Here is a 25292-nt window from a genome sequence, read left to right as displayed (position 1 = left end):
TGCTTTTTGGGGCTCACAGACACCAGCTCGGGCACCTGAGAACCAGCTCTTCCTCCCGGCATGGATCCCGCGATTAGCCGGCGGAACTCCTTGCCACTGAAGAGGACTGGGCTCGTATACAGATAATGAACAGCCAGAGCTAGTGCAATGAGTGAGAAATAACTGAGACAGAGAAACGCTCATGGGCCAGGGAATGAACCAGCCTCTAAGCAACACCCTCAGCAGCCGGCTCGAGCTCCTCAACGGGACACAGGCACCCAATTCTCCTCGCATCAGTGGGAATTAGGCACCTACATTGCCCTGGGGATCTAGGCCCAGGCCAGCTCTGCTCCCCCCGCCAGTTAGCTGGGCCTCTCCTGGGGCGCTGGGGTAGGGCCCCGCCGCGCCAGGTGCTGTACGAACAGCCCAACGCAGGCCCCACCCTACAGTGCTGGCCCACAAAGCAAGCAGGGTCTAGGTGGAGCTCTTTGAGGATAGGGGCCCCTACCTTGGCTGGGGCAAGGCCTGTGTCTACGCAGTAGCCGGCCCCACGGGCCCCGCCCTCGGGCAGTGTCTTTCAGCCAGATGCAGAGACCCCTGGGCTCCCAGCGGGAAGTGGTGGGGACGAAATTTCACTGCCGAAATTAAAAGCACACAAAGACGGTTTCGAATCGTGACATCTTTTTACCATTAGTGGATGTAACACAAACAGAGTCCCCTCCCGGCAAAGCAAAGCAATACACCGTGCTCCCCGAAATCGAGCGCCCCCTCCAAAAAAAATGGCCAGTGATGGGGGCAGAATTTGCCCCGCCCGACAGCCTGTAAAGCATTTCACAGTTTAAAATTAAGTCAGCGGGCGTGGGAGCCTCCTGGCGCAGCCAGAGCTGGAAGGAAACGGGGAGACGGGAAAAGGAAGATCTCCCGGGGAGACATGAGATCGGGGACAGATCTGGCTCCAGGCAGGTGAAATCAACGTAAACACAAAATGGAGGAGAAGGCGCCGCTGCGGAAGATGTCAAGCACGTGGGGCGGGATGCAGGTCGGTGTGGAACGGGCAGGGGAGGCGGAGTGGGACTGGCAGCCCTTAATGTAGGTCAAACTGGGATCCGGGGGGCGCAGGCTGGCATGTGGGATGCAGAGGCTTATTGAATTTCAATAGGGAAAGGTTCTGGGGTTATAGGGCGAGGAGATGGTGGAGCTATAGGGCGAGGACATGCCAGGCTAATGGAGTGTGTGGGTGGGTTATAGGAGAGGATGCGCCAGGCCATCAGTGTCAATTTCTAAAGGCTCAGAGGAGTCACCCCCTCCCGATAGACTGGGGAGCGACCTGGCTCCACCACTCCCGCCATTTGCTGGGTGAAGCCAGACTGGGGCATCGCCTGCGGGAGAGATTGGGGAGTCGCACCTGCAAGAGGGGGCTGCTCAACGGTCCGGCGGGTGGCCCCTGGCTGGCTGCCACGCACGGGCCGCCCTCAGTTCTGCGAGGGCCCCCTAGGGGCACAGGGACAGCGCAGGTTCGGTTGGGCTCCAGGGCCGAGCTGCGTAGTGTAGTTAATATCCTGCTGGCTCAGGCCTGAGGAGAGGGAGATTTGGGGGAGCGGGGGGTGTCTGTCCGCAAGATCAGACACGACCAATCACAGCCCCGCTCCTGCTGGCAGAGGGCGAAGCAGCAGGCGATTGATTTTCCAGCTCGCTGGCTCGTCAGCACGACAGTCACCAAACAGCTGCTTAGCCGGGCGAGAGAGGCAGGCAGCCCAGCGACGCCGGGGACCGGGTGGGCACTGCAGGCAGGGTCGCACGGGGGCTCCGGGTCCCTGGTCGTTACCCAGTCCGAGCCAGGTCCAGTTCACAGCCGGGCGCAGCCTGAAGCAAGCACCAGGCACGTGTTCGCCCTGGCAATGGGCACCGCGTAGTGACCCGTGTCAGTTTCAGAACTGGGGGCCCCGGCACGGATCAGGCGTCTCTCCCTCTCTGGCCGCAGGGGCGTCAGCGGATCTTGGCTAGGTCTCTTGGTGCGACCGCTGTGCCAGCTGGGAGTGATGTTGGAGAAGAGGGCAGCGGCTCCGGGGCAGGCAAGCCCTGGCACTCCATCCGCCTCGGCGGGTGCCCAGTTGGCAGAGAAAACCCCGAGTGGCCCCCGCTGGAGTCAAAGAGGCTCAGGGAGGACGCGCTGTGCCAGACACTGCCCATGGCAGCACCTGGGATGCCCGCCGATGCCAGGCCACGGTGCAGCCACCCGGAGAATCCCACGTTCAGAGTTACCGCCGAGCCGGATCCCGGCATGCATCGCAGTGTGGCGGTGTCCCCTCCCCAGCGCCCGGTGGTGGATGCACATGGCACGTGGGTTCTCTCAGGCTCTCTGGGCTGGAAAGAGGAAGTGTCCCGGTCTTGGCAGCAGAATGCGAAGGGTCTGGTGCTCCCAACCGATGCCAGCTCTGTCTGTGCAGGAGCAACGCTGGAGGAGAGGGGCAGGTGCGGGGCAAACCTCGCCTGCAGCCCCAGAAGAGCCAGACGTTCTCCCTGCCCCATTCCTGCCCCTGTCACTGCCAGCCACCCATCACTGCCATCTGCACCCAGCGTGCCTCCCACCTTCCCTTACACACCCAGCCCCCACACAAAGCTCCCGGCCTGCCTTCCCATAGAAAAGCACCCCATCCCACTTAGATCGACCCCCTAGCAGACACCCCCGGCCTTTAGACACCACCCCTGAAAGACAGGCACCCTCACAAGTGCACCCAATACGTGTCTGCCTGTCACTCCCCACCCTGCCCACCCCGCCACTCCCCCCGACCGTTAGAAAACCACTTGCACGTGTCCAGCCAACGCCGCTCCCCAGCGGGACCGAGGCCCGGAGCGGCCGAAAGCAGTTTCCTTCCTAATCCAGTCCGAGAAAGAAGCTGATCCTGGTCGAGGTGCATTCTGGTCTTCCTCCCCAGACGGGGGCGCTCTCCTGGGGCCGCTAGCAGGGGAGAGCTCCCCAGTCCGTTAAAGCCCGAGAATTAGAAACTTAAAGGTAATAAAATAATCTTTTAACCATATACAAATATATATATTAAAAGAAAAACCACCAGCAACTCTCCTTCCCCGACGGGCTGCGGAGGGAAGCTGGGCGTATCCTGCAGCGCGACTGGGCGGATTCCTTTCTCACTCCATCTTGGACATTTCAAATTTCGTGGTCACTATTTCCTGGAGCCGGAGAGAGAAAAGGGCCCTTGTCAGGTCCCTCGGGGAGGAGAAGAGTCACCCCCATGCCTAGGACGACTCCTTGCTGCTTCCAGGCTAAACGCTGACACCAAAGAGATCGCTGCGTGTCGGCCACCTCTGGGGTGGGGCGCGGCAGCTGATGAACGGGGACCGAGCTACACAACGACAGAGGGCGAAGGAAAACCCTGCGCCCGACTAAAGCGGGAAGGGGTCACAGAGGCAGAACGGAGTCACCCAGAGAACCCAGAGCTAGGTAAGCTCCTGGCTCTTGTGAAGGGGTTGATGGGATCTTGGGTGCTCATGAGCAGCCAGTGCCTCTGTTTCCTAGCAGGTCAGAGACACAAGAGACCAGCGCCCCCTAGTGCTGCACTACAAGGGGAGAGCACCCCCTACCCTGCTCCCTGCAGCACAGCGCCCCCTAGTGCGGCACTGAGATGGGAGCCCACCCCCTACTGAGCCCCTCCCCCGCTCCCTACAGCACAGCGCCCCCTAGCACTACACTGGCTCCGAGGGGAGGGGACTCACTGCCTTGCCCTCTGTATACACAGGTGCTCTTTGGGGCGGGCAAGCTAACAGGCGGGTTCAGGGAGGAGACTCTCGGGGGCTCTGACTAGGAAAAGCAGGGTTACCTCATCGGAGTCCAGCAGAGGGGGTAGCACCCTGCAAGGGGGAAGAGAGACAGGAAAGGTTAGTCCACGGGATTAATGCACGGACCGGCGCAGGGCCTCAGGGACTGACGGGTCTGTCCACCGCTGTTTAATAAAGGTCAAGCCCAGGGCGTGAAAGGGATCTTACCCCTTGGGGAGGGGGAGGAGAATCTGGACATTGTCCGAGAGGAAATTCAGCCAGGACGCTGGAGCCAAATATCCCAAATCCCACAGCACGGTCCAGGGGATATTGCTGGAGAGGGTTTGGGGGGGGGAGGGGGGGGGTCATTTCTCATCCAGGTATTTGCACCTCCTGCTCCACAGCGCCCCCTGGTGCCGTATGGGGTCATTACAGACTCCAAGGGACAAGTGCCCCCTACGAGCCACCCACCCTGCTCCACAGTGCCCCCTAGCGCCATGCTAGGGCAATGGGGTCAGCACCGACTCCCAGGGGAGAGTGCCCCCTACTGAGCCACCGCCTCGCCCCCTGCAGCACAGCGCCCCCTTGTGCCGGACTGGGGTCAGTACAGCCTCAGAGGTGAGCAGCCCCTGCTGATACCATTTCTCCAGCACTGGGCATTTCCCTCGGTGGTCTCCCACCCAGGGTCCAGCTCCAAACGTGATCACCAGGACAGCTAACAGGCCAGCGTGGCTATAAGAGCATGGCTAGCAATGGCCCTGCGTACGAACAGACCGTCCTCCTCACAGCATCCCCCCACGGGGAAGCTCCCGAGGGTCGTGCGAGAAGATCGGACGGAAGGGCCAGACCTCAGGGATCGCACTCAAACCTACACGTCAGCCATAGACGAAGGGATGTTTTCCTCCACCCATTTCAAATCTTCATCCTGCAAAGAAGGAGGGGTGGGGGAACAGCTAGTGAGTGCTGGAGTCCAGGGGAGCATCCCCCAGATTGGGCGCATCAGCCTGAAGTTTGCAATACCACGAAGAATCCACTGAACAGGAGAGCGCCCCCTAGAGCCACTGGGTGGTGAGTGGCAGCACCCCACAGCACAGCACCCCCTAGCGCCACACAGGTGCACTGGGGTTAGCACTGACTCAAAGGGGAGAGCTCAGCCCTGGCCACTGAGAGTCACCGAGGACAATCCCTGCAGTGTTTTGAGTCTCCCACCCACACAATGAGCGGGTCTGACCCTGCTTAGCTTCGCAGCTCCAAGAGGAACACAGCCTGCGGCGCTACAGCTGCAAACCCTGCCCCATTGCGCGCTGGCAGAGGCTGTTCACGCTGACTCACCCGTCTGCAGCCATGAGCAATTTCGGCTGGGCTGTGAGGGGCCGAAAGGGCTCTGATCTGGGGCCAGGGGCGGCACCCGATTCAGAGCCTGACGCCCCTTTGGGGAGCCACGAGGCAGATCAGCACCCCCTGCCCCCGACCCCATTCCTTACCACTCTGCTGCCTTTCAGGATCCCGTTGGCTTCATTCTTTGCACCCCTCATCTTCATCCCTTCTGCAAAACAGACACCCCCCCCCCCGCCCCAAACCAGCGGGTCAATGAGGGAGCAACTTGGAGCAGACCCCCACCCACCTCCCGCTGCAGTTGCCCAGAGTTCTCGCATTTCATTCATGGTCTAGTGGGCCGGCAGAGTCATTTCAGAGCCACGGCTGCTGCGCTGTTTGATCCCTCCCCTACCTGGCTGGCAACAGAGGATTTGGTTGGAAGCCACCACTGCCCATCGAACGGGGCTGACCCAACCCCACCGCTGCGCCACAGGGATCGTGACACGCCACTTAGCCTCACAACCCCTCCCCAGTGTTATCTCTACCTCACAGCAGGGGATGTGACTTTCCCAGGGTCACACAGCAGATCAGTGGCAGAGCCAGCCTCCCTTGTTCCAACCACTAGACCCCACTCCCCAACCAGCTCCAGGTGGAGAACCCAGGAGTCCTGACCCCCGGCCTCCCTTGTTCCAACCACTAAACCCCACTCCCCAACCAGCTCCAGGAAGAGAACCCAGGAGTCCTGACTCCCAGTCCTGTCACCACTCCTCTGATCCTTATACAGCACTGCCTACCTCATGCTTACATAGCTGGATTACTGTCCGACATCCTTATCTTTGTATACAGGGCAAAAATAACCTTGTCCCCTATATATTCCCCTATGCACATACATACACAGTGCAGAAGCTATGCAGGTAGCAGTGCCAGAAGTCCAACCCTGTGGCTGGATCATTTCCTGATTGTGATGATTTCGCCTTAACTTAGCAGGGCTCTAAATTAAGCTCATGCTTCAGGGAGCAGGGGTCAGGAAGGGCTTCACTCACCCTTTCCTGCACACCCCACGTTGGTATACCCCAATAACCAAATTGGTATTATTGGTGTATGAGCACAAGCCAGCCACACGCCAGGGCACCGAGACAGCAGGGTGAAAGGGAAGGAGCAAAGGGAGTCACTTGAGTTCAGGCCAGTGTCTTCCTACCCTGCCCCGGAGTCCAGGGTCGGGGGGTGGGAGGAGAATCCTGTTAGATCAGACTTACCAAAGGCCTCGTTCACCATATGTTCCTCTTCCTCGTCCTCTTCCTCGCTCCCTTCATCCACCAGCGGCACAAACGCGTATCTGCCGAGACAGCACAACGGTTCACAAATGCATAGATCCTGTAGCCAGGAGGACCGCTGTGATCATCCTCCTGGAGAACCAGCCTTGGCAGAATGAGATTCTTTTAAAAATCAATTTTGAAGGTTATCGATGTACGTTTAAAAAAACTCCCCCCACCCCATTATTAGCTACAGTAGAACCTCACACTTGTGAACACCAGAGTTACGAACTGACCGGTCAACCACACACCTCATTCGGAACCAGAAATATACAATCCACAGCAGCAGACAGACAGACACACACACACACGAAGCAAATACAGCACAGTGCTGTGTGAAACAAACGACTGCAAAAAGGGAAAGCAGCATTTTCCTTCTGCATAGTAAAGTTTCAAAGCTGTGGTAAAGTCAATATTCAGTTGTAAACTTTTGACAGAACCACCAGAACGTTTGGTTCACAGTTACGAACATTTCAGAGTTAAGAACAACCTCCGTTCCCCAGATGTCTAACTCTGAGGTTCGTACAAAATTCTGGGTTTTAAGCATTTTTTTAATTTAAATTTTCACAGTTGTGGGAAATTATGGGGGAGCCGGGACAGACAATTATTTAACGACAGATGTGAAGATTAAAAAAGTGACTTTTTTGTAACTGTTAAAACACAAACTGTCAATATCACACGTCAAACCGTGAGTAAATAGCTTGGAATCAAACGTTAATACGTTCTGAAGCAGCATTCGTCTTCCTTTGCCCAGCTGTATATTTCAGTTCTCAGATGGAAGCATTTTTCTCACTGGTTTGCGTATTTGCGGTGAAATCAAAGTTTACTGACATTTACCAATCAAAATCGAATCCTTACAGAACCGTGTGTAACGCAGGCCTCAGGACTTCCTTAAAATAACTCCTGTTTGAACTAGGGCAGATCTTTCAGAAGCCCATGCCAGCTGCAGGAATATTTTTTAAGGGGGCATCACCTGGGGGTTTAATACCCCATGGAGCAGGGCAGGGGATGCAGCCAGCGACTGGGTGGAGATGTGGCTCCATCTTAGTCACCAGATCTGGACTGGCTGCAGGAACGGCTGGGTGGGTTATGCAGGAATGGCTGGGTGGGTTATGCAGGTTAGACCGGATGCTCACAATGGTCCTACGGGATAGTATGTGCGCATGAGGGGAACCGAATAATGCCCCCCCTTAGTGCCACGCTGGGGTACTGGGGTCAGCAGTGGCTCAATGGGAAACAGGAACCTTCTCCCCACTCCCCCATCCCAGCTCCCGTCTTGAAAGACCCTTCCCCCAACAACTGACCCCTCCCACCCCAGCTGCCCTTCCCTGGCAACAAGCACCCCCCCTGCTGCCGGGTACCATCCTTTCTAACCGAGGCTGGATCCGACGAGGCGGCTCATCCCTGGAAAAGGAGCCGAGCGCAGCTCCCAGCCAAGCCCCAGTCTAGATGCTTTCACTGCCCCCTCCACCCGGGTGATCTGCACTGACGGTACAGGTGACACCTGGGTGGGATCCTTCCATTCCCAGTCCCGAGCGCCTGGCAGAGCACAGCCCGGGAGGAGGAAGAAAAGGGGGGGGGTCCAGGCACCTTTGGTTGTTGGCCGAGGGCCTCCACAGGAACATGATCACCAGCAGGATGATGGAGAAGAGGAACCTCCAGAAGGCGTCGTCGATCCACAGCTCCCGCCAGTCCTGGGAAGGGGCAAGGGGGCAGCGGGAAAGGGAGTGAGCCAGGGGAGGCAGGACAGACATGGAAGCCCCCTCCTCCCCGGGTCATCCCATCGCGCCCCTGACGTTCAGCCACGCAGCCTCCCGTTGGAGGCAGGAGAGTTATGGAGCAACGGGGAAACCGAGGCACAGGGCGGGAGTGCCTTGCCCAAGGGCACCCAGTGAATCAGTGGCAGAGCAGGGAATAGAACCCAGGAGTCCTGATTCCCAGCCCCATGTGGGACTCAGCATCCCAACAGTAGCTCCTGCAGAGGGGGTCGCAGCCAGCCAGCCACCGGGGCCGGGTGATTAGACGCTGCAGCGCGGATCTGCAGCCCCGTGCGGCCTCCACAGCCAGCCTAGGCCCAGGGCCTCCCCCAGGCTCGGCTCTTGTTCACCGGGTTACTGTGCCGGCCCGACTGCCCGGGGCACCCACAAGCCATGCCAGGGCTGCCCTGGATCAGAGCCTGCCGGCAGCGCCTGGCTACTCACCGACTGGCACTTGGTGAGCCGGAAGGTCTTGGTGGTCCAGATGATGAAGATGACGGATGCTGGGGAGGAGACAGGCTGTTACCAGGGCGACGGCTGCCAGGCAGGTCCCCCCGACCCCTTGTTCAGCTTTACCATCGCTACTGGGGGTGGGGGCATTCACTCCCCATGGGATGGGGGGGGGGCAGAGCCCTCCAGGTGCACCCCCCACAGTCCCCACCAGCATGGGGGGCAGAAGCCCCTCCCCGGGGCACCCCCAACTCCCCGTGGGCACCGGGGGTCAGCCACAGCCCCCCCCAATGGGCACTGGCACCAGCTGTCTGAACCCTTGGATTCAGCGAGTCACGGCCCCCACTCCCTGGGGAGGGCACAAGGGTCAATCACCCCCGCCCGGGCACAGACTGATCTGGGGATCCTGGTGGCCTCAGAGCCCTGCCCCGCGGGGTCCTGCGCGCCGGGAGAGGGGGCCCAGCTCTCGGTGCACTCCCCCCCAGCGCCCCCGGCTCACCGATCACGGCGAAGATGAGGGTGTTGGTGAAGTGGCGGTACAGGGACAGCTTCACCGTGTTGCGCCGGAGCTTCAAGAGCTTCATGGTCTGTACCAGGCTGATGAGGATGTGCGGCCCGTTAAGGGGAAAAACAGGGTACGCCAGGGGGATATGGGGGGGGAAGCGCGGCTGCACCTCCTCGAACTCGCTACAGCCCACGGGACCCTCCCCCGCCCATTCTACGGTGTCTGACCTGGGCCCATCCCCCAGGCATGCCCCATAAACCAATGGGGACTGCTGCAAAGCATTCTGGGACACCTCAGATGGGGCTGGGAGGGGGTCAGGAGAGAATTACCTGTCTCAAGCACTTGGTAGCATACAACACACGTCCCCCCCCGCCCCACTCCCCAAGGGCCAGGAAATGGTTAATAAGCATCCTCTGCCTCCTGCAGCCCCTAAGAGGCCTAAGGGGGGGGGGTGAGGGTCATGACCTCCATTTTAGAGACAGGGAAACTGAGGCACAGACAGGCTGCCCCCAATACTGCACAGCAAACCCTAGGAATACGACCCAGGAGTTCTGACCACTTCCCCCCCACTGCACAGCTGGGGATAGAACCCAGGAGTCCTGCCTTGCAGCCCCCTCCTGCTCCAAGCACCATAGCCCAGTCCCACCCAGAGATGGGGATACAACCCAGGAGTCCTGGCCCCTTGCTCTAACCACTGGACGTCATACTCCTCCCAGAGCTGGGAATAGAACCCAGGAGTCTTGACATCCAGCCCTCACCTGACCGCTCTAACCACTAGACCCCCCTTCCCCTTCTAGAATGGGGAACGGACCCCAGGAGTCCTGACACCCAGCCACCACCCCACTGCTCTAGCCAGTAGACCCTGCTCCCCTCCCCTCCCAGAATGGGGAACGGAACCCAGGAGGCCTGACACCCAGCCCCCACTGCCCAATCAGTCCTCAACCTCCCACTGGACGGAGCAGTCGGACGCGGACCCCGGCGGTGCCGGGGACCCGGACAGAGGAGGATCTTAGCAGGCTAGCGAGCGCGAGGGGAGGGGAGGGGAGCCGTGTGGCCGAGCTCGGGCAGACCCACGGAGGCCCAGGATATCCACCAGCAGAGGGCAGAGTCAAGCATAGCCAAAGGGATGGCAGCCAGCAGCACCAGGTCATCCTGAGCCTGAAGAGGGGAAGAAGAGAAGCAGAGAGGTGAGCGGGGGGAGGGGAGGAGGCCAAGGAGGGGGTGCAGGGGGACAGCACAGATGGCTACAGTCCAACCCGCGTTCGTACAGCGGGGAGGCGCGGCTTCTTTGTGACGGGTCAGCAGGGCGCGGTTAGTTTGGGATCAAGGAGGGATGCCCCAGCCAACCACTCCTCTATGGAACAGCCGGTTAGAGGACAGGAGTCCCCACCTACAAATGCCAATCAGAACACTAGCCCCACCCCCTAGGACAATTCCCCCCCAGCTAGCCCCGCCCCTCCCACCCACAGGGAGCCCCAGGGCAAACCACCCCCAGCGAGGCCCCGCCCCCAAGGCAAGCCCCACCCACTGTGGGGCAATCCCCACCTGGCCCCGCCCTGCCTCTCACAGGGAGCCCCAGGGTGACCCCCCACAGGCTGTCCCTGGCAAGGCCAGGCCTATTCCAGGCACCCGGTGGCCAGGACCATGAGTGTCGGGACTGTCCCCTGGCTGCCTCCCCGCTCCCCCAAGGGAGCCTGCTGTGGGGTGGGGGCCGGGGCAGGAGGAAGGCGGCCCTGGGGGCGTAGGGTAAAGGATATCCACCAGACGATGCAGGAATCGACAAAGGCCAGCGAGATGTTGCACACCAGGGTGACCGGGCTACCCTGGTCCTGAGCCGGGGGAGGGAAGAGCCAGATGCTGAGGGATCGTGGAGCAGGGCCAGCCAACCCACCCGCACCGGCCCAGGTCTCCCCCCAACTAAGCCCCGTCCTCTCCCCAGTTTATCCCCGCCCCCAGCATCCACCCCTCCCTGCGGGGTACAACGGTGCCCCTCTCCCCCCCGCTGCAGCCAGCCCCTACCCACACGCCTCCCCGCTCGACACCCCCAGGGCCTGGGGCGAATCCCTCTGGGGGCTGGACCCCAAGAAGGTTCCTCTCCAGCGCATGGGGCTGCCAGGAGAGAGAGCCCTGCCCAGCAGACAGCCGTCCCCAGCAGGGCAGTGCCCCGAGGATGCCCCCTGCCCCTCTGCTGCATCCCTCCTGCTCCCGCCGCCCCCAGAAACAACTGCCACCATAGCCCCGTTCAGAGGCCTCATCTCCCACCCGCCACGGGGCAGCCGGTGGCTCCAATGAAGCGCCCCCATCGCTGTCACTGGGGCTGTGACTCCAGGCCGCCCATGGCTGGTGGCGCCCCCCCAAGGTCCCCACTTACCGATTTCACCCGCAGGACGCCCTCAATGATGGAGAAGAGCAGGTACATCAGCCCCACGCCCACCACTCGGTTCAGCAGGGCGCCCAGCCGCGGCCTGCAGAGAAGCACAGACAGCAGGGTCAGGGTTACCCACGGGGCGGGCAGGCCAGGGGAGAAAGGAGAGGCCTCTTCCATGAGATGAGCCGCCCTCCTCCAGCTTCCCCACTTCCTCAGCTTCACGCAACCCCCCCCCCCGCCCCCCACAAACGCCTGGAACGGTCGCCCCGTCCTCCACACACATGGGCTGACCCATCTCCAACCAGGCCCCCGCCCCCCCAATCGGAGTCTGTGCTGACCGCAGCCCCCGATGGCAAGGCATGGAGCTGCTCCCCACAACCCATACATTACGCGCGCTACCCTTCCTGCAGGGAGGGGAAGGTGAGCTCTCAGGCTTCAGGGCGTAAACTGGTCATTGGCAGGGGTCAGGAAGGAATTTAACTGCTTGTTCCTAGAAGCAGCATTACGCAGGGATCATCCCACCAGGGTTCATGGGCTAATCTGCCACGCATCACTCTTAAGTCTCTTCCACTGGTGTCGTCTCACGCGCTCTCCCTGGGCCCCCTCGCCCCAGCCCCAGGTACTCACTTGACAATGCCGTAACCCAGGCTGGCGATGATGACCAGCACGCGGGCCAGCATGCGCTTCACGGCACATAGCACTTCGGCGAAGATCACGGCCCCTTGGACTGGAACGGGAGAGAAAAGCAACGTCACCACGGGGCGGGGAACGGGAAGGTTAGGGCACAAACCATCACCTCACCTCTCCCTGCCGTGCACAGATGCCCCCTGGCCAGCCCTGCCAGGGACAGAGCTGGGACAATCTGGGCTCGCTGGGGTCAGTGCCGAGAGGGAAGGGCGCCCCCTACTGAGTCACCCCCAGGCCTTCCACCCAAGTCCCAGCGGGGGTGAACCCGGCTGGGCGGGAGCTGCGCCGGGGGCCCATGCACTTACCAGACACCCCCTGGCTCTGGATGCTCTGGAACTCGGCATAGAAGACGGCCTTCTCCAGCATGCCCAGCAGGATGACCCCCCCGATCCAGAACTGGATGCGCAGGATGTCCCGCCAGTAGCAGGCCAGCAGCCCCAGCCACAGCACCCCGTAGAACACGTATACGATGCACATGGCCATGTAGAACTGCGGGGCGGGAGAGCGGCACAGCTGACGGGCCTGATCGCAGAGTTCCGGCCCTGGGCTGGAGGGGGTCTGGGGGGCTCCTGGCTCCCCGCCAAACGCTGCCCTGCGGCCTTGAGATCAGCCCTGATCTGAGGGGCCGGCGCCCCCTAGTGCTACACTGGGGCCTGCAATGGCTGTGAGGGGAGAGCGCCCCCTATTGGAACGGCCACTTACAGCACAGCGCCCCCTAGCATCACGCTGGGGCAACAGGGGAGGTGAGGACTGCAAAAGGAAAGCACCCCCTACTGGGCCTCCCAGCCCCTGCAGGTCAGCGCCCCCTAGTGCCATAACGGGGCATGGGGGGTCAGTCCTGAGAGCGCCCCCTACTGAGTTGCGGCACAAACCCCCCTCCAGTGCCATGATGCAGCACTGACAGGAGAGCGCCCCCTTCCGAGCACCCCACCCCACACCGCAGCACCACCCAACACCATGCTGGGCTCAGAACCGGCCCAAAGATGCTACCCCCTATGTCCCTTCCTGCAGCAGTGGGATATGCCCCCCAGCGGTCTCCCTTCCCGGTACCAACCTGACCAAACCCTGCTTAGCTTGCAAGACCAGCCAGCACCCCAGCTCATGGTGCTAAAGGAGAACGCGCGCCGTGGAACGCAGTGGGGTCAGACAGAGCTGGGTGGTTACCCACAATGCACAGCACCGCTGGGAAGAGGGGTCGGCAAACATGCTCGCCAGGAGGCCACAAAACGGCCAGCAGCGAGACCCGGCAGCAGCCCCAAGAAAGCTCCTGCAGGGAGCCCAGCCAAAGCAGCTGCTGATCGCCACTTCAACCCCCCGGCATTCATGGGGAGGGGGTGTTAGCACAGCCATGGAGACCCCCAGGCCGTGCTCCCCAACCCGTGCCAGCCCTGGGGGTCGGGCCCCTCCCCTGAGCCTTGACCCCAGGCCAGGAGCCGCTCCTGCTCACTCACCGCCATGAGGGGCCACTCGGAGGCGGAGATGTACTGGTAGTAAGGGTGCTTCATCCGGACGTCAACTGGGGAGGGAGACAACAGAGCTGGGCGCCGAGAAGCAGGCAGAGGCCAGGGGCCCACCTGCCACAACAGCTGTTCTTCAACCGCGTTCGCCGCCCCCCTCCCTCCACCAGCTGCTCCCCCCATTCTCTGCCCCCTTCCTTCTGCAGGGATCTGTCCCGTTCTCCCCAACCCCTCTCCTTGCTCAGCTCCCCCACCCCCACTCTCCCTGGGACAGCCTCCCACTGAACCCCCCCACTCACCTTGGGACAGCCCCCTCCATCCCCTGCTACCCCACCCCACCCCGCTCTCCCTCGGACAACCTCCCACCAACCCCCAATCCCACCCTGCCCCACACTCCTCCTCCCCCCACTCACGCTGAGATGGCTGCCCCCCCCATTGCTCCCCTGGCAACACCCCCCTCCCAACCCCATGGGACAGCTGCCACCCACCCACTTCACTGGGACAGCCACCCCACCCGCTACACCCTCTCCATCCGGGACAGCTCGCCCCCACACCCCCTCACCGCCCCAGGACATCCACCCACCCCTCCTGCCCTTCCTCCGTGCCCCCTTCCCGGCCTCTCTACCCCCACCCTCACTCCCCTGACACTCACCCCTCCTACCCACACACCCCCCTACTTGCCCTGCAGCAGTTACACATCTCCAGCCCACACCCTGTTCGCCTGGGACAGCCACCCTGCCCCACCACTCCCCTGAGGAAAGTCCCCCCTTCCCCACCACACACACTCCCACTTCCCTTGTGGCAGCTCCCTAGCCTGTTCCCCAGGAGAGCTCCCCATCCCTCAGCTCCCTCAGGGAGAATCACCCCTTCCCCCACACAGCTGTCCTGTTCAAGGGGCACTAAGACCCCTGCTTCCCCAGTGATTCGAACCCGGGCTGTGGGAGCGGAGGGGGGAGGCTGCAGCCGCCTGGCTTGGGCTGCGCTTACTTGTGAGCTCCCAGTTCGAGGCAGCTTTTGGGTCCTTGCTCTGCCCCTCAATCTTCAGGATGAACATGTAGGGCCCGTCCTCCCAGGTCTCGGCTAAGGCATACAGCTGTAAACAGACAAGCCCAAGTGACCCACAGGAGGCACTCTGCCCTCACAGGGGCAAACCTTCCACCCTCCCCCGACCCCCACGCTGGCAGAGCAGCAGACACAATCAGGCGTTCTCAGTCCCTGGGATGGGGCACTCGTTAACCCACCCAGCAACAGCAAGAGGGGGGGAGAGGACCTAGGGTGTGGGCTGAGCAGTGCGGAGGGAGGAGCCCTAGTTGCAACCTGGGGAGAACATCTAAACTGCAGACTACCCTCTGTTGATTTCTGTGGTGGAGGCAAAACCCGAGGGGTGGGTGGACAAACCTGGGATGGCAAATACAACTTTGGATCAGCCAACGACATACCCGAGCAGTGCTGATTCTACCCAGTAGGGGGCAGCAGAGTGTACTGAGGAAGCCTAGCCAGGGCATTATTTGCCAGGCTGCACGGCGGGGACAGAGAAGATCTACCCGAGGGCTACCTGAGCCTGGATCCATCCAGTCCTACAGACACAAGGAGCTCCTTGAAAGCAACCCTACCCATGACGACAAGCACCCCATGGGATCTGCCAGCTGTCGCGGTCACCCACCTCTGATTTGCCCTGCCTCCCTGCTTTTAATTTCTTGGCTCCGTCAGTCTCTCCTGGGCCCAGTTTCTTTCCCTGGGTTTCGCTCGGCTTCCCTGCTGCTTCTCGATTTTTGCCAGGCGGACTGGCCAATTCAACAGCAGACGACTTCGGCTTCCCTGCGGCATCCTTGGCGGCATCCTTGGGCTGCACACCCGCGGTCCCGCGCCGCTGGACCCCAGTCGCCTGCTGCAGAGTGCAGAAATTGAGAGGCAAGAATGTATGTCTTTTAGAAGATTCTATGGACAGAAAACATGGTGGGGGGGCGGTTATGCTCTTTTCAGGGCATCTTTCTGATGGATAAAAGCCACCAAAAGTGCTTTTATTCTGCTGCAGACATTTCTTCTATATTAGCAATCCCGGTCTTCTCTAACTCAATTTTTTCTCTTGGGAGACTAAGGACAACTGGAGATCAGTAGGGTTAGGACACTCAGCTGAGAAAGAAAGCAGGTTTATTCGGACTGTTTCAAGTGTGGTTTCACATTTAAACTCAAACAGATCGAACAACGGGGAGAGCAAGTCTTTGTGAAATACACCATTCATTGCCAGGAGAGCTCCCAGACCAGCTCTCCGGGACTTCCAAGGAGACATCTAGCGTAGTTAAGGCATAACGGCTATTTTTAGGGTAGACACACACTATTATTATTTAAATTGAAGACATGCTCCAAGCCCTTTTACCCCTCATAAAGAAGCAAGAAAAGGCATGAAGTGTGCTGGTTGGAAAACAGATGGTCCGTCCTGTGAAAAATAAACACATCAGAAAATAATTCATCCCAAATTGGGGCAAAAAGCCAAACTTTCTAATTTTTTGCCAAACAAAATTCTGGAAATAAAATGTTTTGGGTCAATCAAAATGTTTGTTTCAATAAACTCAAAACATTTTGATAAAAACCCTTTTATACATAAAATAAAGGACGTTCCTAAAGCTAAAAGTTTTGATCTTTCATTTTGAAACAGAAAATTTTAGAAAAATATCAATATCCCAATTTTTTCCTCCTGAGAGGAAACGTCAAAATCTGTAAGATTTTGCCAAAAATTCCAATGTAATCAAAATGGCATTTTCCAACCGAAAACTCTTTTGATGGACATTTTCTGATTGGTTCTAGGTTCAAATCCCAGCTGACTTTTTTACTTGGCTGGATACCGTTAAGAGAGTAAAATCAGAACCACCCTTCTAGCCACTGTACAGGACTTGTTTCAAAGCAGCTTCTTGCAACTAAAAAATACGGACAGAATGGATGGCGCAGTTATTATTCAGTTATAGGTAGTGGGCAAAGGAATTTCTCTCTCTCTGCATCACATCCCGCTTGTAATAAGAGTCACAAAATATTATTCTGTTGCAAACAAGAAATAAATATCAGCTCACGCATTTAGGATGGCGAGTGAGGAAGAATCGCTGCCCAGTTGAAATTGCAAGGGGGAAGGACAGGGAGGCAGAAGGAACTGCCAGGGGTGGAATTCAGCTGGGGTACCAGGGCTAGCACACTGATGCTTGGGGAAAATGCTATTGGACCTACAATCAGTCAAGACCTCTTATCACAAAATATCAGGGTTGGAAGGGACCTCAGGAGGTATCTAGTCCAACCCCCTGCTCAAAGCAGGACCAATCCCCAGACAGATTTTTGCCCCAGCTCCCTAAATGGCCCCCTCAAGGATTGAACTCACAACCCTGGGTTTAGCAGGCCAGTGCTCAAACCACTGAGTGATCCCTCCCCGGACCTGAAAGATTGTCCCTCTAGGGACACGGTGCTGTGCTGGGGTCAGCACAGATTCAGAGGGGAGAGGGCTCTCTATCAAGCCCCCCACCAATAGCACTGCACCCCTTATCGCCAGCACTGACTGCGGGGAAAGTGCCTTCTACCAAGTCACCCATCCTGCTCCCTAGCGCTGCTCTGGAGTCACCACCCAATAAGGAATCAAACCCCGGTTCCCAAAGCACCCTGGGTTTCCCATCCAAGCCTCAACCAGGGCCGATCCTGTTTAGCTTGTAAGACCTGTCAGGAGCCCAGCAGCGCAGCTGCAGGACAGAACCAATTACAGACTCACGGTCACACTCAGGGCATAACCTACTACTCAACCCCAGAGCCAGGGGAGCGCAGCCAGCCCCTAGATCAGAGCAAAGGGTTGAGCCATGAAAGGGGGTGGTGGTGATCAGAGCTCTTACCCCCGGGCCAGGGAAGGAGGGGACATCCCCTACATCAGAGGGACAGGCAACACCACGCAGAAAGCCCAGAGAGCGCCTGTGCTCTCCCCCCCGCCCAAGCCCCAGGGGGACTCAGCAGGAGCACCCCTCTCTTAGCCAGCTGGCCTCGATGATCGGCCTGAAGCCAGGGCTGTGGGGGAAAAGGGGGGAGCCCGACACTTGGGGTTACCCACCTGCAAGTTCGTGAGGCGATCCAGCCGGGTGGGCAGCTCGAAACTCTCTACATTCAGCTACGGGAGGCGGGAGAAAAGAGTCACCTAGAGCAGCTGGCACCCCAGGGAACCCCACAGACAACGGGGACCCCAGCCCCCTTCCAATGGCCCAAGAGCCCCCAGCTACCACAGCTCCCTCCTGTTTCAAGCAGCAGAATTAGAAACCACCCACCCCCAATCAGTCCACCCTTGCATCCTCCCCCACACCAGGACACCCGCAAAGACGCCAAGACCCTCCCCGCCGCCTGCCCCTCCCTCCCCCAGTCATCAGACCCACCCCTGTTCCCAAGAGCTCTGTTCTGAGCTGCACTCTCTTCCTGGGGTTCCCAGCCCTCGGCCCCAGAGGGAACTCACCTCGAGGGGGACCGTGTCGCTGCAGTTGAAGGGTTTATACGAGTGTAGGATGTACTGGCCAGAGCTCTTCGGCTCCAGCTCGGTCTTGTAATTTGCCAGGTAAGTCTCTGCTCTCTTCTCCTGCAGGGGTGGGAAGAGACTAGGACCGAGGCCCAAAGATCTCCCTGCCCAGGGAACACCAATCACATGGCTGCTCCCAATAGCCCATCACCTGCTTGGTAGGCTCCGGCCAACACCCTAGATGGGAGGCAGACTCCTCCCTGACTCCCCCATCCCCACCCCCACCCCAGGGATAGCCATGACGTTGTGGATCAATGAGATCCCAGCAGGGAGGGGTCATACTCCCATCAGATGAGACGGAGGAAAGAGATCAACCCCCTACCTTCAGGTCCCCCCAAAACTTAGTCTACATGTGGACACTAGGGAAAATTACTGTGAATTAACCCAGATTAGTTAAACCAGATTAATACAAGAACAGCCATATTGGGTCGGACCAAGGGTCCATCTAGTCCAGTAATCTGTCTTCCGACAGTGGCCAATGCCAGGCGCCCCACAGGGAATGACCAGAACAGGGAATCATCAAATGATCCATCCCGCGTCGCCCAGTCCCAGCTTCTGGCAAACAGAGGCTGGGGACACCATCCCAGTCCATCCCTGGCTAATAGCCATTGATGGATCTATCCTCCAGGAACTTATCTAGTTCTTTTTTGAACCCTGTTATAGTCTTGGCCTTCACAACATCCCCTGGCGAGGAGTTCCACAGGTTGACTGTGCATTGTGTGAAGAAATACTTCCTTTTGTTTGTTTTAAACCTGCTGCCTATTCATTTCACTGGGTGACCCCTAGTTCATGTGTCACGAGAAAGAGGAAATAACACCTCCTTATTTACTTTCTCCAGACCAGTCATGATTTTATAGACCTCAATCATACCCCCCCCTTAGTCTCATAACGGTCTCAAAGCGATTTACACACAATTAAATGATGCCTCACAACCCCAGCTCCCACCATCCCCTGCAAGGTCAGCATCATCCTCGTTTCACAGAGGGAGAAACTGAGGCACGGAGAGGGAAAAGAATTTGCCCGGTCTTATAGGGAGTCACTAGTACAGCTGGAAACAGAAGCCAGGAATCCTGACCCCACCCCATGCCCCCAGTCTCACGCACTAACACACCGGACTCTCAGAGCCAGGAATAGAACCAAGGAGTCCTGGCTCCCAGCCCCCTGATCTAACCACTGGACCGTGCTCCCTCTGGGAGTGTGTGTGTCAAAGGCCTCTATGCTCAGAGCTCTCCCTCCAACCAGCCTGCTCTGAATACCTCCTCCATCCAGCTGTCCCCACTTCCTCTGCCTTTCCCAGGCCTCCTCTTCTCTCCACACCTCCCAGCCCTTCCCCGCAATCAGAGCCCAGGCCGCAAGGACACGGAGGTGCTTACGTCCATGTAGACTTCGTTGTGACAATGGGAGCTCCGCAGGTACCAAGTCACGTTCAGGGTCACCCCCGGAGAGCACTTCGACAGCACTGCAAAGCAGAGGTACCATCAGCGCCCAGCCAACGGGCACCCGAGAGCCCAGCAACGGAGCCGGAGTCACGACCGGCAAGGGGCATGGCAGGCTGTTTGCATCCTCAGCAGGAAAAGCTGGGACGACATCATCTCTGGCAGAAGTATGGAGACAGAACGCATACCCCTTCCCCCACCGCCAGAGCCTGTGGTGGTCTGATGGGGGTGGGAGAGGGAGACTAGACAGGATTGGATGGATGAGGCAGTATCATTACCCCCATTTTACAGATGGCAAAACTGAGGCAGGGGCGGGACTTGACCTGTTCACCCAGCAGGCCAGCAGCTGAGCCAGGAACAGAAACCAGCTCTCCCAAGTCTCAGTCCAGAGCTCTAGCCATATGGTGGCTTTTTTGGAGAGAGAATGATTTGCTTGGGTCCCATCAGCAGAGGCTGAACCTTCGGGACTCTGCAGGCCCAGGGACCTTGCTTAATTTGAACGGCCAACCCAGGACTGGGCAGTTTTCCTTTGGGTTTCTCTCGCTTCTTCTCCAACATACAGGCACTAAGCAAACCCAAGCTGCATTCGGCTGCCCGAGAACGTCAACCCCCAACATGTTGCTGTCACAGTCCCATGTCAGCAAAGTACCTGAGCACACGCCTAACTTGAAAGCACATAAGCAGGTACTGCTGATATCTGGGGCTTAAAACCCCAGCTACCGGATTCACGTGATAGGTGAGAATCAAGACAAACTGGAAAATGGGACGACCCCCTCCCCCCGAGAGTCTAATACTCGAAATCAAAACGCAAGGTGTGTTTTCATTCATTATTTTTTGAACTCTCATGCTTTGCCAGCCAATCTCATAACGTTGGGGGACCCAACTTGCGTTTTTTGAACCCCTGAGCTCAGCAAGGTGGTCTCATTAGCTTCAGCAGAACAGATTCCATGCTCAAAGCTTAGGCACCCTGCTAACTCAGGGCCTATGTTTCATATTCTTTTGCAATCAAAATTGCTTACCAAAAAAAAAATGGTCTTGGCCTTCACAACATCCTCTGGCAAAGAATTCCACAGGTTGACTGTGTATTGTGTGAAGAAATACTTCCTTGTTTGTTTTAAACCTGCTGCCTATTAATTTCATTTGGTGACCCCTAGTTCTTGTGTTATGAGAAGGAGTAAATAACACTTCCCTATTTACTGTATCCACATCAGTCATGATTTTATAGACCTCTGTCATATCTCCCCTTAGTCGTCTCTTTTCCAAGCTGAAAAGTCCCAGTCTTTTTAATCTCTCCTCATACGGCAGCCGTTCTATACCCCTAATCATTTTTGTTGCCCTTTTCTGAACCTTTTCCAATATATCTCTTTTGAGATAAGGCAACCACATCTGCACTTGGTCCTGGTGACTTATGGCTGTTTAATTTATCAATTTGTTCCAAAACCTCCTCTAATGATACCTCAATCTGGGACAGTTCCTCAGATCTGTCACCTAAAAAGAATGGCTCAGGTTTGTGAATCTCCCTCACATCCTCAGCCACAAAGACAATCCTTTCAATTTACTGGCGAGCTCTATTTCTCTAGATTTAGTATTTCCCTCTCAGGAAAGCTGTGATCAAAGCTTTCAAATCTGGGTGCCTAAAACTAGGCCCCTTAAACTCCATATTTAGGCTCCTAATTAAGGGCCGATCATGCAAAGACTGAGGCACGTACTTATCAGTTTGTTGGAAGATCTTTGAAACAGTTTCCCGTTGGAAAATACCAATGTTTTTCAAAGAACTGTATCAACTGAGACGAAGCTTTGTGCAAAACACTGGGGAAATTTTTCGAAAATGGCCAAACGTACCCCAAACCCTGTTTGGGCTCTGAAAACCCCATCCCCGTATAGCTTAAGGAGCCCAACGTTTCAACACATCTGAAGCTACTCACCCTGGAGAGAGATCAGGGAGCCGTTGAACATCGTCTTGGAGAACACAAACAGGTTCTTGGTGCTGTTCTGAAAAGGCAGAGGTGGGGAAGATTTGTTTCGGTCACAAGGTAAGAAAACACACAGGGAGGGGGGTTTTGATCCCCCAAACAAACCGATGCAAGGACTCCGGAAATATGCACTAGTGAATCATCATAACCGAGCCACTCGGGGCAAACTGCTTTGCATATAGCCTGGAGTGGAAAAAGTTTTGCACGGCTGCTGCTGGAGAAGGGCAGAAGGGTTAAGAAACAGCAGAGTTTTCTCCCCCTGGCTTGTCCTCAGAAGACCCAACAAGAAAGGGCTACGTTAGGCAGCATGATCCAGGGGTTAGAGCACTGGTTTGGTACTAAGGAGACCTGCGTCCCATTCCCAGCTCTTGCACTTCCGTTTCCCTTCCCACCCTGTCATGTCGATTTGGATAAACTCTCTTACTAGAGATCTGTACAGCACCTAGCACTACAGAGGGGCTTGGCTGGCACCTCTAATAAAAGGAAAGAGCACCAGCAGCTTCTGAGCAGTGGGGCAGGGAGGAGACCAGAGGGCTCAAAGGACCGAGGTCATGAGTTCAAATCCAGCCTGCTGCTAATGAGTAAAAACCAATGGGATTGGACTGTTTGAGGGAGGAGGATGGTAGAATGTCCCTTGGGAGACGGCCCACAGGGACCAGGCGTGATTAGCGAAAGCAACAAGCTCAGCCACCAAAATGTGCTATTGGCTAGAGATCAAGTGACCCACGCAGGGCAAATTCCTGGCTCACTCCCGCAGGCCCGGGCAGGGCTGGTGGAAGGTCTCAAGTAGGAAGTTGATCACACGGGCTGACAAGCTCCCACAATTTTTAACAGCATGACCGTGGTTCCGACAAGGGGAAGTAGGCTGGGGAAAACCAGTCAAGCATGAGCACACCTGGCCACTCTCAGTGGAGGATCTCCAAGGACTTTATGAACTAAAATTGAGTCTCAACCTCCCCCCCCCCCCCCCAAGCAGGTGCACCCAAATCCACAGACAGGGCAGCAAGGAGACGTGTTACACCCAGACACAGCGGAGGAGCCACAATGAGAACCCAGGAGTCCTGACTCCCTGTTCCTCTGCTTGAACAACTATGACCTCACTCTGGCCCAGAACTCAGCAGAGGACCCACTGCCCACCCCCAAACCACACTCCCATCCAGGGCTGGGAACAGGATACGGGCAGCCGGCCCTAAACACCACACACACTCGGTCTCAGCTAGGTCCTTATTTCTGAAGTTCCGATGACGCTGCCATGTATAACGAGATGTCCCCACTGTGCTAAGATCATCCCATTGTCCCTGATACCTAGAGACTGTACCAGACTTTGAGGGCTTTCAGCGGTGCACTGATCCAATCAAGAGATCTTATTAATGAACTTATCGCTCATAGGGCAACAAGCAAGTAACGACTTCGTGCCCAGATGAACATTAAGTTTTCAAGGTATATATTGACCGAGGTACATTCTATTCAGTTCTTCAATTATTCAGAACAACACTGATGTTCGCCCGTCAACACAAATCCACCGCCCTCTTTGTAAGGTACGTTCAGCAGCTCTCCAGAGGAAATAACCCGTGAATTTGCCATTACAGCCAGATTGCTCCAGAGGGACAGAAGCAAGGAATATTTTGAATGGGGGATATTAACACACCGTTATTTCCTACCCTTTTCCATCCAAGGAATTCAAAGCCACTTACAGGTGTCAGGGAATTAAGCATCACAATCAACAGTGGAAGGAAAGGTTTTTTTTCCCCCCCATCCCTTTCCCCCATTTTCCAGATAGGGAAACTGAGGCAGGGAGTGACTCGTCAGTGGCAGAGCCAGGAATACTACCCAGATTTCCCAGCTCCCCAGCCTTAATAGGGACACAATAGAAATGAGACACCCTGAGATTCTTTATGTTATATAAAGAAAGAACTATTATTTTCCTGTGTGTATTTTATACTAGGAATCCAGACGGCCGTGGGATTGAGGCATTAGACTGGGATCCAGGGGATCTGTGTTCAGCTCCCAGTTCTGCGCTGGGTTTACTTTACAGAAGTCATTCTCTGGGCATCAGATCCCAAATGGCAATTTAGGGACCCAAATCCATCCTTTGTCTCTTTTGTCTATTTAGATTGGATGTTCTTCAGGACAGAGACTCTCTCGCAGTCTGCACTAGGCCTGGCACAATGGGGCCCGGATCTTGGCAGGAGATTCCAGCCACTGCCATGGTACAATTATTGTTAAATAATAATCAGGTCTTGTCTGACGCGGGAGACTTCACAGCGACTGGACAAGCAGTGGCGTTATGACATTGCAAGCCACTGAGAGCTGCAGCAAGTCAAAGAGGGAGGGACTTGTAAAGCAGACGGCTTAAAACTTTAGGGCGTTTGAACACCCCTTTAATTATAAAACTACCGCACATGCTGGAGAAAGAACATCTCTGTGAAAAGATTCTCACGCACACTGTTAAAAGGCCAGATCTCACGGTACACACGCTCCGATCCAAGGATTGAGCCCACGCTAAGGAAATTTCCCACCCCTGCCAACGCTGGAAGCCCTAGAACAACCAAGGCTCGCACACCAAGCGGCAGCAGGCACTGGGCTCCTGTCTACACCCGGGCTCCCAAAATTGCAGCAGTGGGATATTTTGATCCCCTTTCCCCAGAGGCGGCTACAGGTGGGGCGAGGAAGCCCACCGCCCTTCCTGATGTTCCCCAGGAACAGAACAGACCTAACGGCTCATCTAAGAGCTCATCTGTTATGAAGAACAAGGCAAACAAGAAACAGGCGGGACGGCCCAAGTCCTGCCCGGGACACCAGCCCTGACCTCTAGTATGGAAGAGCACAGAGGCTCAGAGCAGGGCGCCCCCGCCCCCACTCTATAGGGGCCAGGCACCCCCACCCCCTCTAGAGGGACCAGGCACCCCCACCCCCCTCCCACTCTAGAGGGGCCAGGCACCCCCACCCCCTCCCACTCTAGAGGGGCCCCAAGATGGGCACCTCCTCCTCTGTTCAACCAGACAGACCAATCCCTATATCCCACCTCTATAGGGACCCAGAACAGGGCGCCCCACCCCCATTCTATAGGGGCACAGGGCAGGGCACCTCTCTCCTACTCTATAGGGGCCCAGGGCACCCCACCCCCATTCTATAGGGGCCCAGGGCAGGGCACCCCTCTCCTACTCTATACAGACCCAGGGCACCCCCACCCCCATTCTATAGGGACCCAGGGCAGGACACCCCTCTCCTACTCTATAGGGGAGGAGTGCCCCACCCCATTCTATAGGGGCCCAGGGCGCCCCCACCCCCATTCTATAGGGACCCAGGGCAGGGCGCCCCTCTCCTACTCTATAGGGACTGAGTGCCCCACTCCCATTCTATAGGGACCCAGGGCACCCCCACCCCCATTCTATAGGGACCCAGGGCAGGGCGCCCCCTCTTGCGTGCTCCCCTATACATAGGGGTCGGTCCCTCCCCTCTATAGGGACCCAGATCTGTGGGGGGGGGCGATGGCCCCGAGGCGGGGCCGCTAACGGGGGGGGAGGGGGGAGCGAGCCCCCCCGCTGGGGGAGGAGCCTCTGTCGCGACTCACGCTGCGGGGGGTGACGGTCCAGCGCCCCGGCTCGGACCCCGCCCCGCCGGCCGCCGCGGGCCCGAGCGCCAGGAGCAGCAGGAGGGAGAGAGGCCGCGTCCCCCCGCCGCCCCGCCGCGCGGCCGCCGCCATCCTCTTCCGGGCCCCGCACCACGTGACCGGCAGGCAGGGGCCGGG

At 57.6% G+C, this 25292-nt stretch overlaps 1 protein-coding gene across 2 annotated transcripts; it reads right to left on the bottom strand.

Moving 5' to 3' along the window:
• Positions 1 to 643: 643 nt before the first annotated feature.
• Positions 644 to 25292, bottom strand: LOC120388690 (transmembrane protein 87A-like). Of its 2 annotated transcripts, none has more exons than XM_039510694.1 (20): positions 25116 to 25292; positions 21494 to 21560; positions 19506 to 19591; positions 18073 to 18192; positions 17680 to 17736; positions 15268 to 15492; positions 14592 to 14697; positions 13599 to 13663; positions 12453 to 12636; positions 12088 to 12187; positions 11464 to 11557; positions 10850 to 10921; positions 9087 to 9195; positions 8582 to 8640; positions 7971 to 8074; positions 6324 to 6403; positions 5235 to 5296; positions 4623 to 4675; positions 3813 to 3843; positions 644 to 3165 (listed from the first exon to the last, which is right to left on the bottom strand). In XM_039510694.1, exons 1-20 carry the CDS (start codon positions 25245 to 25247, stop codon positions 3124 to 3126), a joined length of 1848 nt encoding a protein of 615 aa, XP_039366628.1. In that variant the 5' UTR covers positions 25248 to 25292; the 3' UTR covers positions 644 to 3123. The 2 variants fall into 2 exon arrangements, with proteins under 2 accessions (XP_039366628.1, XP_039366630.1); XM_039510696.1 differs by lacking the exon at positions 10850 to 10921 and adding an exon at positions 10182 to 10250 and having other exon boundaries at positions 25116 to 25291.

This window comes from Mauremys reevesii, linkage group 22 (assembly GCF_016161935.1).
Source record: "Mauremys reevesii isolate NIE-2019 linkage group 22, ASM1616193v1, whole genome shotgun sequence".
Taxonomy (NCBI): Eukaryota; Metazoa; Chordata; order Testudines; family Geoemydidae; genus Mauremys; species Mauremys reevesii.
Note: the sequence above shows the minus strand (reverse complement) of the source record. Positions and strands in the feature narration are given on the sequence as shown.

Excerpts from the sequence above, each read along its gene's own strand:
- LOC120388690 (XM_039510694.1), bottom strand. The coding sequence starts at position 25,247 with ATGGCGGCGGCCGCGCGGCGGGGCGGCGGGGGGACGCGGCCTCTCTCC. Across the intron at positions 12,188-12,452 it reads CCAGAGCCAGGGGGTGTCTG|TCCAAGGGGCCGTGATCTTC; the intron begins GTAAGTGCATGG and ends CTCCCGTTCCAG. Across the intron at positions 3,166-3,812 it reads CTCTGCTGGACTCCGATGAG|GAAATAGTGACCACGAAATT; the intron begins GTAACCCTGCTT and ends CTCCGGCTCCAG.